This window comes from Vipera ursinii (assembly GCF_947247035.1).
Source record: "Vipera ursinii genome assembly, chromosome: 1".
NCBI classification, from domain to species: Eukaryota; Metazoa; Chordata; class Lepidosauria; order Squamata; family Viperidae; genus Vipera; species Vipera ursinii.
In genome coordinates this window covers 118,068,137-118,081,118 of record NC_139512.1, presented here as the reverse complement: position 1 = coordinate 118,081,118, position 12,982 = coordinate 118,068,137, and the positions used below count along the sequence as shown (strand labels likewise).

At 43.6% G+C, this 12,982-nt stretch overlaps 1 protein-coding gene across 1 annotated transcript in view; it reads left to right on the top strand.

Annotated features, from left to right (window-relative positions):
- ACY3 (aminoacylase 3) overlaps nucleotides 1–12,982 on the top strand; it is a 45,678-nt gene that overhangs the window by 7,589 nt on the left and 25,107 nt on the right. Inside the window, exons 3-8 of the mRNA XM_083353885.1 lie at nucleotides 2,355–2,603; nucleotides 3,106–3,301; nucleotides 3,415–3,508; nucleotides 4,468–4,575; nucleotides 5,030–5,139; nucleotides 6,299–6,506. Of these exons, the coding sequence (XP_083210011.1) occupies nucleotides 2,371–2,603; nucleotides 3,106–3,301; nucleotides 3,415–3,508; nucleotides 4,468–4,575; nucleotides 5,030–5,139; nucleotides 6,299–6,493 (936 nt within the window). The 5' untranslated portion in view covers nucleotides 2,355–2,370 and the 3' untranslated portion in view covers nucleotides 6,494–6,506. The remainder of the gene's footprint in view (nucleotides 1–2,354; nucleotides 2,604–3,105; nucleotides 3,302–3,414; nucleotides 3,509–4,467; nucleotides 4,576–5,029; nucleotides 5,140–6,298; nucleotides 6,507–12,982) is intronic.

The following is a 12,982-nucleotide window of genomic DNA, read 5'->3' as shown; positions in this document are numbered from 1 at the left end:
CCAGCAACGCACGTGGTGTAATACCACAAGCCCAATACATAACACTAACATTATTTATATCTGTTATGAAGGGGGAAGTCTTGTCTTTTCTGCACTATTTTTCTTTGTATTTTTTTACTTTGTATTAGTTCTTATATTTGTAATTGCAATGCTCAATAAGATTTCTCCCTGCCTCCCCCCTCCCTCTCTCTCCCTCTGCATACATATACATACACACACACAAAAACCTGCAAAGTCTAGTTCAACAGTCTCCAGAAGTCAAGGCTGACTTGGAGACACACATATACATACTTATCAACCAAGCTGCTTTAGTAGAATTCCTAGATATGATAAGAGTCTTGCAGATCTCATCTCTGTTTTTCTGCCAGGATTAGGCAAGCAGACCAGAATTTCAAGTTAGGTAAATTCTCACACTGTAACATTCATAAGCATCACTATTGTTTTAAGCAGAAAAAGGATCAGGAAGAATCTTTAGAGGTAGAGTAGTAGCATGGGTTGCTAGCTACTTTTATAGGACAGGGTAAATGCTGGCTATTCTGTCTGCTAACTCTTTATCAGATTTCCACAGACAACAACCCCTTCACTCTATCAGACATTGCACAGTGCTAAATACTATCCCTGAGTCCCTTTAATCTTCTCTGACATTCTGGAAAATGTTGTAGTTGAACCTTTTTTTCTGGTTGGTTATTAACCTCCACTCATTAAGGACTGCAAAGTTCATTTTGTTAATGTCAACTCAGTGCATATTTGAAATGCCAAATTCTTGAGGATTAAATTGCAAGGGATATCCTGCTTTTAGAACACACGTACTTTTCTCCTAATATATCTCACATTAAGCAGTGCACGGCTTTTTCCTCAAGAAATTGTCATCCCCAAAGCACCATCTTCTGCCTCTCTCCTACTTTCTTTCAAGCAAATGGGAAATTGGCAATTTCAGTATATGTACTAATAACCCAGGATGATTGGAATTTTTTAAAATCTATTCTGAATATGGAATCAGGTGATCTTGAAGAGGGCAATCTCCCGCATTCTCTTTAAATAGCTTCTCTGTTTATAACTCATGCAGCAGACAAGTTGAATATTGGGGATGTGCCCCATAATACAGTCTGGGAAATGAACCTAGAAGAAAATTATCTCACCACAGATTTTTCAGAAGAACTAATAACATCCGCATCATGGGTAGATGTGATTTTTTTTAAAGATGTGGTTACAAACTGCTGATGTTTTACTTCACAGACTCTAAATTTCATTAGTGATATTCTTCACATCTGTGGACTTTATACAGGCAATCCTTAACTTACCACTGTTGCTTAACAACCATTTGAAGTTATAATAAACTCATTAAAAGTTATTTGCAACCTACTCTCACAGTTATGATTGCTGCACCACTCCTGGGATCACATGATTGCATTTCAGATGCTTGTGGCAACCAGCTTGTATTTATAAATGGTTGCAATCTCCTGCAGCCTGTGGCACACAGAGGCCGAAAGGTGCTTTCACACATGCTCAGAATCCTCATATGGATTCCCATATGATAGTGGGTGAAGTTGTAGACCGACTGTATTCGGAGCAGGGGTGTCTATGTATGTGTGGGGGTGAGACATGTGCCTCATAATATAATTGCACAAATGATTTGTTTACACAATGGTATCAACATATGAGACATATCTCTTAAGACTTGCCTTATTGATGAGACTGGCAGCATATACATTTAATATAAATAAATGAATAACAAATAAAAAATAAATAAGTAAATAAGTAAATATTTATAAGTAAATAAGTAAATTGTACAGATAGTCCTCAACTTACAAGAGTTCATTTAGTGACTGTCCGAAGTTACAATGGCACTGAAAATAGTGACTTACGAACCTTTTTTTACACTAAACGGCAACTGCTGCATTCCCCCTGGTCACATGATCAAAATCTGGATGCTTGGCAACTGACTCAAATTTATGACAGTCGCAGGGTCATGTGATCTCCTTTTGCAACTTTGTGACAAGCCAAGTCAATGGGGAAACCAGATTCACTTAACAACTGCGTTGTTAACAACTGCAGTAATTCACTTAACAACTGTGGCAAGAAAGGTGTAAAGAGTCACTTAGCAACTGTCTTGCTTAACAACAGAAATTTTGCGCTTAATTGTGGTTGTAAGTCGAGGACTAACTGTATTGAATGCTGAAGTTCTAGTGATCCATGGAGTCTCCACTCTTATATTAAAACATTGCAGAACTGTGTGGTACATAGTAAAATTAAAGGCAAGATTAGGGACTTGGCTCGATGGGTTGCAGAAGAGAACACTCCAGTATTGCTGAAGGGCTGTTGATAATCCCATGTGGTCTTCTTTCTCACAACAGAGTCTGAAACTCCATCATGTCACTCCCACAATACCTTCCTCCCTTGAGACGCGTAGCAATATGCGGGGGAACTCATGGGAATGAAATGTCAGGTGTTTACCTAGTCAAGCACTGGGTACAGGATCCATCTGAGTTGCAGCGCAGCACCTTTCAGGTCACACCTTTTGTGGGCAACCCGCGTGCAGTCGAGCAGTGCGTGCGCTACATTGGGAGAGATCTCAATCGTACGTTCGCTGCAGCTTTTCTAGAGTAAGTATTATGCTTTGCTCCAATCTCTAGAACAGGGGTCTTCAAACTCAGCCCTTTTATGACTTGTGGACTTCAACTCCCAGAATTCCTCAGCCAGCACTCTGGGAGTTGAAGTCCACAAGTCATAAAAGAGCCAAGTTTGAAGACCTCTGCTCTAGAAGTCTGTAGGGAACACAAAGACCATCGTTCTCAGGACTATTGGGAAGGGCAACACAATGAAGCTCACATTTTTTGTGTCAGGTTTGAAGATGCTTAGGTGTCTAAGCCCTCACTTAAGGTTTGTTGCCATAAGACTTTAAACTTACTTTCCTCAGTCTGGGGCCCTTCAAAACTGCTAGCATATCTCCATCTTCAATCAATTCCAGCCCAAGTGGTTTTAACCATGCTGGCTAGAACAGTAGAAGTTGAAGCCCAATGTATCCTCATAATACCAGATTAGAAGAGGCATCTTCTCCCGATCATATTTAACAGACTACCATTATTTTGAGCATCTCTTTGTCAGTACCAAGGCTTCAGATTCAGACCTTTATGAGATTCAACGTGCTCAGGAAATCAACCAGATGTTCGGACCCAAAGGCTCATTTCAAGCCTATGACTTTATGTTAGATCTACACAACACTACAGCCAACATGGGTTCCTGCCTCTTACTGAAGTCTGAATTTAGCCTGTTATCCATACACATGTGTAACTACATCCAGGTGAGGTCATGTTTCTGAAATTTCCTAAGAATCTATTTTTTTTCCTGTTTTCAAGAAAAGAAAACTTGGATTTCTTTAAAAAAAAGCTATCTTTATTTTTCCTGCCTTCACAGAAACACTGCAGAGTGAGACACTGTCCCATCTTACTCTGTCAACCATCTGGAGAGGAGGCTACTTTCATGATGTCAGTGGCTAAACATGGACTAGGTAAGGAATAGTTCTCAGCCTGGTGATCCTTCCTAGAATACAGAATGACTGGAAAAGATGCATACGGCTCATGAATTTCAGTTGTAACATCCCCAAAGATCCTACTATCTCTTTAGATAGTGCAATGTAATCTTTTCACACAACAAATGTCTCAAATCAACTCTGGCTTAATCACATGGGTCTTTTCTGACATGGTCTTCTTGACCCCATTTCTATTTTGACATCTTTGTAACAATAATAAAGTAACAGTATCAAAGGGCTGCTTTCTATAGTGAGAGATTTAAAAAATATTCTATTAAAATTATCCAATTGGTTGCTTTTTTTGTTGAAAGAGCCTGAGATAGCTCAAATAAATTAAGCAAGATAAGTTTGGAATGATGTTTTATAAATACATAACTAAAAACTAATGAAGATGAAAAATCACATCTCTCTCACCTGTTTTCCAAAGTCTACTTTATTCAAATCTTGTTTTTCTCTGGCAACTTTTCTTCTAGCATAATTTATTTGGGTTTCTCTTGAATGCATATTAAGTCAGCTGTTAATAAGATAGGTGGCTTTCCCCCATTCTTTACCCATACAGTATAACTACATTATGAAACAGGCTGAGAGACAATGGCCATTCCTACATTAGTAAATGTCTATGGAGATTCTCAATCATCCAGGTCACAATTGTCTCAAAGATGTTTTTTTCCGAAAGGCAACTGGACTTTCTTGAAAAAGTCCAGTTGCCTTTTGGAAAAATCACATTTAGGCCCTACATTAGTAGTTTGTAGTGTTTTCAAAAGCCTCATAGGTATTTTCCAAGCAAAAAGTGGGAGATATTCCAGTCCTTGCTTTGCCACTTGTGATCAATGTAGTAGTAGGAGGAAAGACGTATGTAAGGTAAACAAAGACATTCCAACATAATTTCTAATGATATATTCTACCACCACCCTCTTTCTTCCTATAATCCCCTGCAGGATTAGAGTTGGGCCCACAACCCCAGGGAGTGGCACGAGCTGACCAGCTTGCTAAGATGAGATCGATTGTGGTCTGTGCTTTGGACTTCATTGAGCTTTTTAACAAAGGTGACCTATTTTGATTCTTGAACTGAGAAGCTCCATAAACATGAGTGAGACCCATTTTGGAGATGTGAGTGTCACAGTTTTACTGTTAAAATGATGAAAGCTATGCAACAAGCTCTCCCTTTGTCAAAATAAGAGTGAAAGAAAAACTAATGCAGAGCTACCAACCAACCGTTCATGCATTTTTCCGTAATACGACTGGAAATATAATCCTTTTTCCCTCGTGTGTCACACTCTAGTGACCTGTCATGAGATTTACGCTGATCAGGCTCTGTGCCTAGCATGAATTTTAAAATAAAGCCTAGACCTAACAGTATATTCAGATGCAGAAGCTGACAAACATCTGAATTTTTGATCATCAATTGCCCAGAGTGGTGGGGAAGGAGTTTGTCCATCCTCCTGCCTCACAGACTCCTGAGAATAATCTTTCTGCGATTTGTCTGCTTCTTTTTATTAGGCACCTTGTTCCCAGCCTTTGAAATTGAGGCATACAGACCTATTGAACGGGAGGACTTCCCCCGTTATCCCAATGGGGAGATTTCTGCTGTAATACATCCAAATCTACAGGTGGGGAAAAGAAGGAAAGAAGAGAGGGCGTATGTTTGTGTATGTGTATGTGCGAGAGTGAGTGCGTGTGAGTGCTTGTGTGCACGTGCAGTTTGCAGCTTTATGGCTGCTCTTTGCAACATAATAGAACATTGACTGCCTAAAACTTTGGACATCTGTCCATGAGTATCTTGCACTAGTATGATCCCCCTTTGGACGTGTGCAATCACACCCTGTCAGGTAGCTTTGACATCTGTCTTTATTTTCCCCGGGCACCTCTGCATTTTATTTGAAATTAGAGCAATCCGACCTTTTTCCCCAGTTTGCAACACTGCATTATCGTGGCTGGTCTATTTGAGAAGGGATTTTTTTTATCTATCCCTCCCTCTAGATTCTTTCTCTTTTCTTCATACATTCCTTACATCTTCAGAAGCTTTTTAATGCAATAAAAATGAATGTGATTTTTTTTCTTTCAATAGCAATAAAATCCAGAACAGAAATCGAAATCAAAACCACAGCTGTGTGTAAAATTGACAGCCGTAGGAGCAGGGATCCACCAGCAAATGCCTGTGTTTTCTTTGTATGTGGAATGGGGTTGTGGGTTTGTTTATAAAATCAGAATGTCGAGGAGTAGGCAGGGCAGGTATGGGGAAACCCTCTTCTCGGCAGTTCTCCTTGGGTAGTGCGAGAGCATTCTTTTGCTTCTGCGTGATCTCAGGGTTTCAGGGCCAGGAGAAATGAGAAGGATTGCTGTTCAGCTTCAATAATTACCTTCCCCTGTGAGGGATTGGGGAGTGGAAACATTGTGCTGGGGAACTGGAGTTTAATAAGCATGCAAAACCGTGAGCTTTGCTAAGTATGCCGTAGCATTGCAAGACTGAGGGAAATTTCTCTTTGTCAGAATGTCCTTTTCCCAACCTTGGGTTCTCTGATCACCAAGTTGTCTACTTGAATAGGATAGAAAGTGTAGGATAATAATACATCAGACTCCAAGGAAGTCTGCAATTAATCATCCAACAGTGACAATGCTCATTACAACAGTTTCATCTCTTGCAAGGGCTGTTTCCAGCTCATCAGAGGCTACTACACAAGGGGAATAGAAAGGCTTGCTTGTGAAAACCTTCCAGCTATTTTGTTCTTGGTATCAAATCACATAATCAAATCAAATAATCTCCTTTAGGATAAAGATTTCCAGCCCCTGAAGCCTGGGGACCCAGTTTTCCAGAATTTTGATGGAGAGGATATTCTGCATAATGGTGACGACACCTTCTTCCCAGTCTTCATCAATGAAGCAGCCTACTATGAGAAGAAAATAGCCTTTTGGAAGACAAAAAAGGAAACATATACACAACCGGCACTACAGAAGACATTTTAAATATGATGAGTTGGTTAATAATCGAAGGCAGTTGAAATCTCTGTGTTGTACACATTATAATAATCAGTGATACTGGAGAAAATTTACATGGTCACTAAGAATTGGCACCAAATTGATGATACATAATGAATGAAGTTATGCATGGCTTAGTCCATGTAACAAACAAATGATGATAATCACGCCTTAGTTTATTGCTTGATGCAGTTATCTCCCAATGATGTGCCCTTGTGATGGAATGTAGTGAGGAGTCCCAAGAGGGAGGAGTGCATTTTGGAGGAATAAGAGACAATTCAGTCCAGATATTTTGTGTGAGACAAAGAGGGTAAAGACAGCCCCTCCCTAATAGTTCTCAAGAGTATATGGCAGATGCAAATAGTAGTGTGCTTAGTCTGGCAATATTCTGCCAATAGGTGCAGAAACAATAAAAAAACTCAGCTTGGAGGAATCACTATGTGTCATTCTTGGTTTTGGGGCCTGACAGTCCTTGAGGTTTTATTTGAGTTTTTTGTGCAAGTTTGGTGCTTACTCCACCTCATTTCTAGGATAATCTTTTCATGCACGTGCAGCAAACTTGATAAATTGGATAAGCCAGTGTTCTCTGGCAAAAATATTGTCTCTCAGATCTAAATCACCTAGGCCAGGGATCCCAAACTCTTCAGCTGCATAACCTTTTCATGCCATTTCAGTTTATTCATTGACCCCCAAATATTTATTATACGAAACTAATACATATTATTTTAGTAATAGTATTGTATAGTGGGTTCTCGACCGCATGGCAATACGCTGGACAAAGGGTTCAGCATGGCAGCTCTTTATTAGTGGAAGTACCGAACAGAACAATAGGGGCTACCTGTACCCCCTTATATACCTGGTTAGGTACACAGGTAGCCAATCCCTCTATGAGATTTTCCCGCCGGGCGCTTATCAGCCAATCCTGTCACGGTACAGCGCCACCTGATGGTAACAGCGAGCCGTTGCTTGTATTTTATTTATCCCCCTACATAACACCCCTTCCCCCATAAAAAAATAAACAATTTCTAATTTTATAATACATGCTTCCTGGTGCTGAATAGACCTTCTTTATGACCTTACATAGTCCTCCAAATAGGCAGGTGGCCTATGAGCCCTGGATGACCTTCTCAGGGTTTGCTCACTGACCTGGGCAGCCTCGTCATGAGTTGCGGCCTGGCTCTGTGCCCCTTCGACCGCATTGTCCTGGTGAGCCAGGGCTTGATGTTCCGGTTGTTGTTCAGTCCTGCCAAAACTTCCTGGTATTAGTTCAGTGTCCATGAGGTCCTCCTCCATCCCAGGACCTGTTGTGAGGGTAGGACTGCCAACCTGTGGCTTTTCAGGGACCCGTTTCCTGATTTGGTCAATATGTCGCCTGACCTGATGGCCCCCCTCCACCTCTACAATGTATGACAATGGCCCCGTTCTGTCAATCACCACCCCCTGAACCCACACATGACCCGGCCCATAGTTTCTGACCCAAACCAGGTGGCCAGTGTGTAGCTCTCTGGTGAGGATGGGTTGTTCTGTCTCTGCGGCCACTCTGTCAAGGTGGAGTCTGTCCAAGTTAGTGATGAGTCGTCTGCCCCACCACAGCTCTGTAGGGCTCTTGCCGGTGGTCGTAGACGGTGTAGTGTGTTGTGCAAGAAGAAATTGGGCTAACCTTTGGTGCCAGTCTCCACTGATGATGCGTCCCAATGCATCCTTGGTCGTCCTCACCATACGTTCTGCTTGCCCGTTGGACGACGGGTGGAAGGGTGCAGAGGTGATGTGTCTAATCAAGTTGGTGCTCATAAAACCCTGGAAATCAGCAGATGTGAATTGTGGGCCATTATCCGAGACTATCACATCAGGCAGGCCATGCGTAGCAAAGAGTCCCCTGAGCACCTGTACTGTCTTGGCTGCGGTCATGCTAGTAACTGGTACTACCTCAAGCCATTTGGAGTAGCTGCCAACTACTACTAGGATTGTTTGACCCTGAAAAGGTCCAGCATAGTCATTGTGGACTCTAGACCACGGTTTGTGCATCTCCTCCCACTTGTGTACTGGTGCGTGTGGCTGTTCTGGCCTTGACCTTTGGCACGTGTAACATCCCATGACTTGTTCCTCAATAGCCTTACCAAGGCCCGGCCACCACAAGTAACTTCTGGCTAATGCCTTCATCCTGACTATGCCGGGGTGACCCTCATGTAGTGACCGTAAGACCCTATCCCTGAGTTTCTCAGGAATGATGACCCTGCTACCCCACAATAGGCATCCCTTATGAGAAGACAGCTCATGTCTCCTCGTGAAGAATGCCTGGAATTCTGGGCCTGGACTCTTTTCTTGCCACCCTGAGGCTACCCATGCCTGTACCCTGCTCATGACCTTGTCAGCTTTGGTACCAGCAAAAATGTCCTAAGCGTGGAGTGGGCATTCTGGTAGATCCTGGATGGCCATTATCTGCTCAGCAGGTGCCGGGTCTGGTTCAGCAGTGGCTAGTGGTAACCTGCTTAATCCATCCACATGGCGCATGTCCTTTCCTAGTTTGTGCACCAGTTTACACGTGTACGCTGATAGGAATATGGACTACCTCAGCATTCTGGGTGATAGGATCTGTGGGGTTTGTCTGTCAGTCGTGAACAACCCCAACAGAGGCTTATGGTTTGTGAAAATAGTGAATTCCCTGCCATATAAGTAGTCATGAAATTTTTTGACTCCCGTCACTATTGCCAGAGCTTCCTTGTCAATTTGGGCGTAATTCCTCTCTGCCCTTGACAGTGTTTGGGAGTAATAAGCAATGGGTCTCTTCTCCCCATTGTCCACCATGTGACTTAAGACAGCTCCCACCCCATAGGGGGATGCATCACACGCGATGCAGATGGGTTTGTTTTCTATAAAATGACTGACAGTTGAGTTACAGGACAATAGGTCTTTTAAATTCCTGAAACTATGCTCGTGGACCTTGGTCCAATTCCAAGGAGTTTTTTTGTCTAAGAGCCTGTGTAAAGGCTCAGCAATTGCTGCTTTGTGGGGCAAGAAAGCATGATAAAAATTTAGTAACCCCAAGAAATCTTGCAATTCAGCTTTGTTTTTAGGGGTTGGAGCCATCTTAATTGCTCTTACCTTGGAATCAGTGGGGTGGATTCCCTTGGCATCAATTCTGAACCCCAGGAATTCAGTGGATGCCACTCCAATGCTGCATTTGTCCTTTTTTAGTTTTAATCCTGCAGAGCAGAATCTGCTTAAAACAGCCTGCAGCCTGTCAGCCAGGACCTCTTCAGAATCTCCAGCAATAAGGACATCATCAAAGTAAGGGCATACTCCAGGTATGCCCTTCAGAGTCCTCTCCATCACCTCCTGAAAAATTCCTGGAGCTACAGAGACACCGAACTGCAAACAGTTAACTCTGAAAGCCCCTCTGTGTGTAACAATTGTCTGAGCGTCAGCCGTCTCCTTGATAACAGGGAGCTGCTGATACGCTTGCGCCAGATGGAGCTTAGCAAAGATGGCACCGCCCTAGAGTGAGGAGAGGACATGTTGCACCGTCGGGACTGGGTAAGCGTGCGGATTCAGGGCCCAGTTCACCGTAGCCTTATAATCCATGCAAATTCTAACCTCCCCGTTAGCTTTAAGTGGGGTGACTATTGCACTCTCCCCCTTCTACTGGTTCTAACACCCCTTGATGCACTAATTTGTCCAATTCGCTCTCAATCTTGTGCTTGAGAGCGAAGGGGACTCTTTTGGCCTTAATTCTGATGGGAAGAATGTTAGGGTTCAACTTGAATTTTATGGGGGGGCCTGTGTATTTGCCCAGCTTACCATCGAATATGTCTGCAAACGTGTTGCAGACGGATTCGAGGCTTTTGGACTGGGTATTATGGATCCCCAATATCCCTATCCCCAGAGCCCCAAACCAATTCAGCCCCACTAAGCTGGTCCTGTGCCTCTTGGCTACCAGGATGTCTAAGGGACCCTGGAAGTCTTTGAACCCTACTATCGTGGTGGCCTCCCCTTTGACTTTAATGGGGGCATGCTGGAAATCGGATAACTGGATGGTGGTGGGCTTCAATTGAGCCCACTGTTTGCTCCGGTCGCAAACTGCTTTAAATGCCTCATAAGAGATTATGGAGACTGCAGATCTGGAATCGAGTTCCATCTTGCAAGGAACCCCTTGCAAGCGGACCTCCAGTTTGATCTTTTGTGTGAGTAACTGGTGGACCACTGTGTGAGACACAGTCCCCCTACTCTCAATGGAATCGGTATAGGTGAGCTGAGGGGACTCAGTATCTGTAGGCCACATGTCCAACGATTGAAGCTCGTACATGCTGTCTCATGTGCTATTTCAGCAGATGACTCCAATGTGCCCCGTCTTGCCGCAGAACCGACACTTTGTGGTTCGGAATCTGCAGACCGCTCTCGCATGATTCCCTCCACAACCCGCACACTTCTGGACATTTTCTCTGCCGCTGTAGCTGGTACCTTTGTTGGCCGTTGTTTGCTTCTGCTGGTTTCCGTTGTTGTCGTGCCGCGTTTGATGTCTTCCTTGCCTTTGATGTAAAGCATCGACCTTGGTCTCCTCCAACGCGTCCCTGCTTCCGCCATTCGCAGCCTCTCCAAAATGAATGGAACCACCTGGGCTGCTGGGTCGGGCTTGATGGGTCGTGTTGACTGCTCCCCCGGCGGCTTCACTGGCCAAGATCTCATCCTGAGCATCTTGGAGTGTGATGGTCGGCCTGGCATATAATTGCTGCTGCAGCCGTTTGTCTCGGAGCCCACACACCATGCGATCTCACAGCCTTTCTTCTAGGTTGCTAATATTGCACAGGCGTGCGGCTTCTCACAGAGCTGCGATAAATTTGGAAGCCGTCTCCCCTGGTCATTGGCACCGCTGGTCGAACTGACCTCACCAAGCCAGTTTGGATATTCGCGGCTTGAAGTGATTATTCAGCTTTTCCATGATGTCCTTGTACGACACGGTCTCGATCACCGTCGGCGCACACAGGTTAACGGCCAGATCGTGGATTGCTGGGCCACTCAAACAGGTCAGGGCTGCTGCCTTCTGCACATCGTCGGTGATGTGATTAGCCCGCAGGAACGCTTCTACCTGGCTGAGGTGAGAAGTCCATCTCTCAGGGCGACGGGTGTCGAATGGCGGAATCTGTCCGAATTTTGCCATGGTGTCCGGTTGTCCTGTTCTCTGCTTGACCGCAAGCACTTGCTTTGGCGGCTGTAAATGGTTTGGGGAAAGATGCTTCTTTCCTCCAATCCTTAGTGACTTCACCTCTTCAGGAGAAACAGGATCCCACTTTCGTCGCCACTATTGTATAGTGGGTTCTCAACCGCATGGCAATATGCTGGACAAAGGGTTCAGCATGGTAGCTCTTTATTAGTGGAAGTACCAAACAGAACAATAGGGGCTACCTGTACCCCCTTATATACCTGGCTAGGTACACATGTAGCCAATACCTTTATGAGATTTTCCCGCCAGGCGCTTATCAGCCAATCCTGTCACAGTACAGCACCACCTGATGGTAACAGTGAGCTGTTGCCTGTATTTTTATTTCTCCCCATACATAACAAATAGTACTATGAAAAATAGCAATAATAGATAAATGACACAAATAGCCACACACAGCTGATAAAGACAATTCAAGGCAGTTCTTGTACGTGGCTGATGATTGAATCCTGGCTAACGCTGTCTTGCCATTAGCCACCTCACCTTCAGGATTAGGAATTGGTGTGGAGCTCTGTAGAGACCCCCAAAGATTAATCAACTTTCTATCATTCACTGACCATATTGGAATGCATTAGTGATCTTGAGGAAAGAGAAAAAGAAATGCTGCTTAGAAAAGAAGCAGATAAGAGGGGCAAGGAGCCAGCAATCACTTAATGGTCATAAAATGAAAGGATCTGCCTTACTGGATCAAGCAGATGGGTGGGAAATTTGTACTTTCAGATTTGCAAGATTCTGTTAATGCAGCCTTACCATAAAGTACAATTAATCCAGTCCTGTTTCACCAATGGTCAAGTCTTATTCTGCTCCAATAATGAGCCTGACATGTGGATCTGTCCTTGTAGTTTCAATGTGGAACGTTAAGTAAAGTGAATGGTGGAACCACTTGGCTTGGTTTCCCTTCCCGCTTAGACCCTGCTGTTGGGGAAAAAAAGTATCAATCTCATTCCCTCCCTATCATGATGTGGTGGGGATATTGAGCAAGTATAGATGGGTGCTTTGAATAAAAGGTTTGGCTACCTCTCAATAGTGGAACTAATGTCTCCCAAACACAGAGACACTACACCTACTGCCTGAGCTTTTTTCTGAATGTGGGTTTAAATACTTTTTTTTCTAGAAAAAATGCTGGAAACTGCTTTTCTGGAGTTGTACACATTCCATTTGTTTCAACCAAGTTTTCTTTGACTGCTAGATTGATTAGAATTAGATGATAAGGGATGCTACTTGTTTTGGGGAAATTGTTTTTTGAGGCAAAGGAGCAAAGA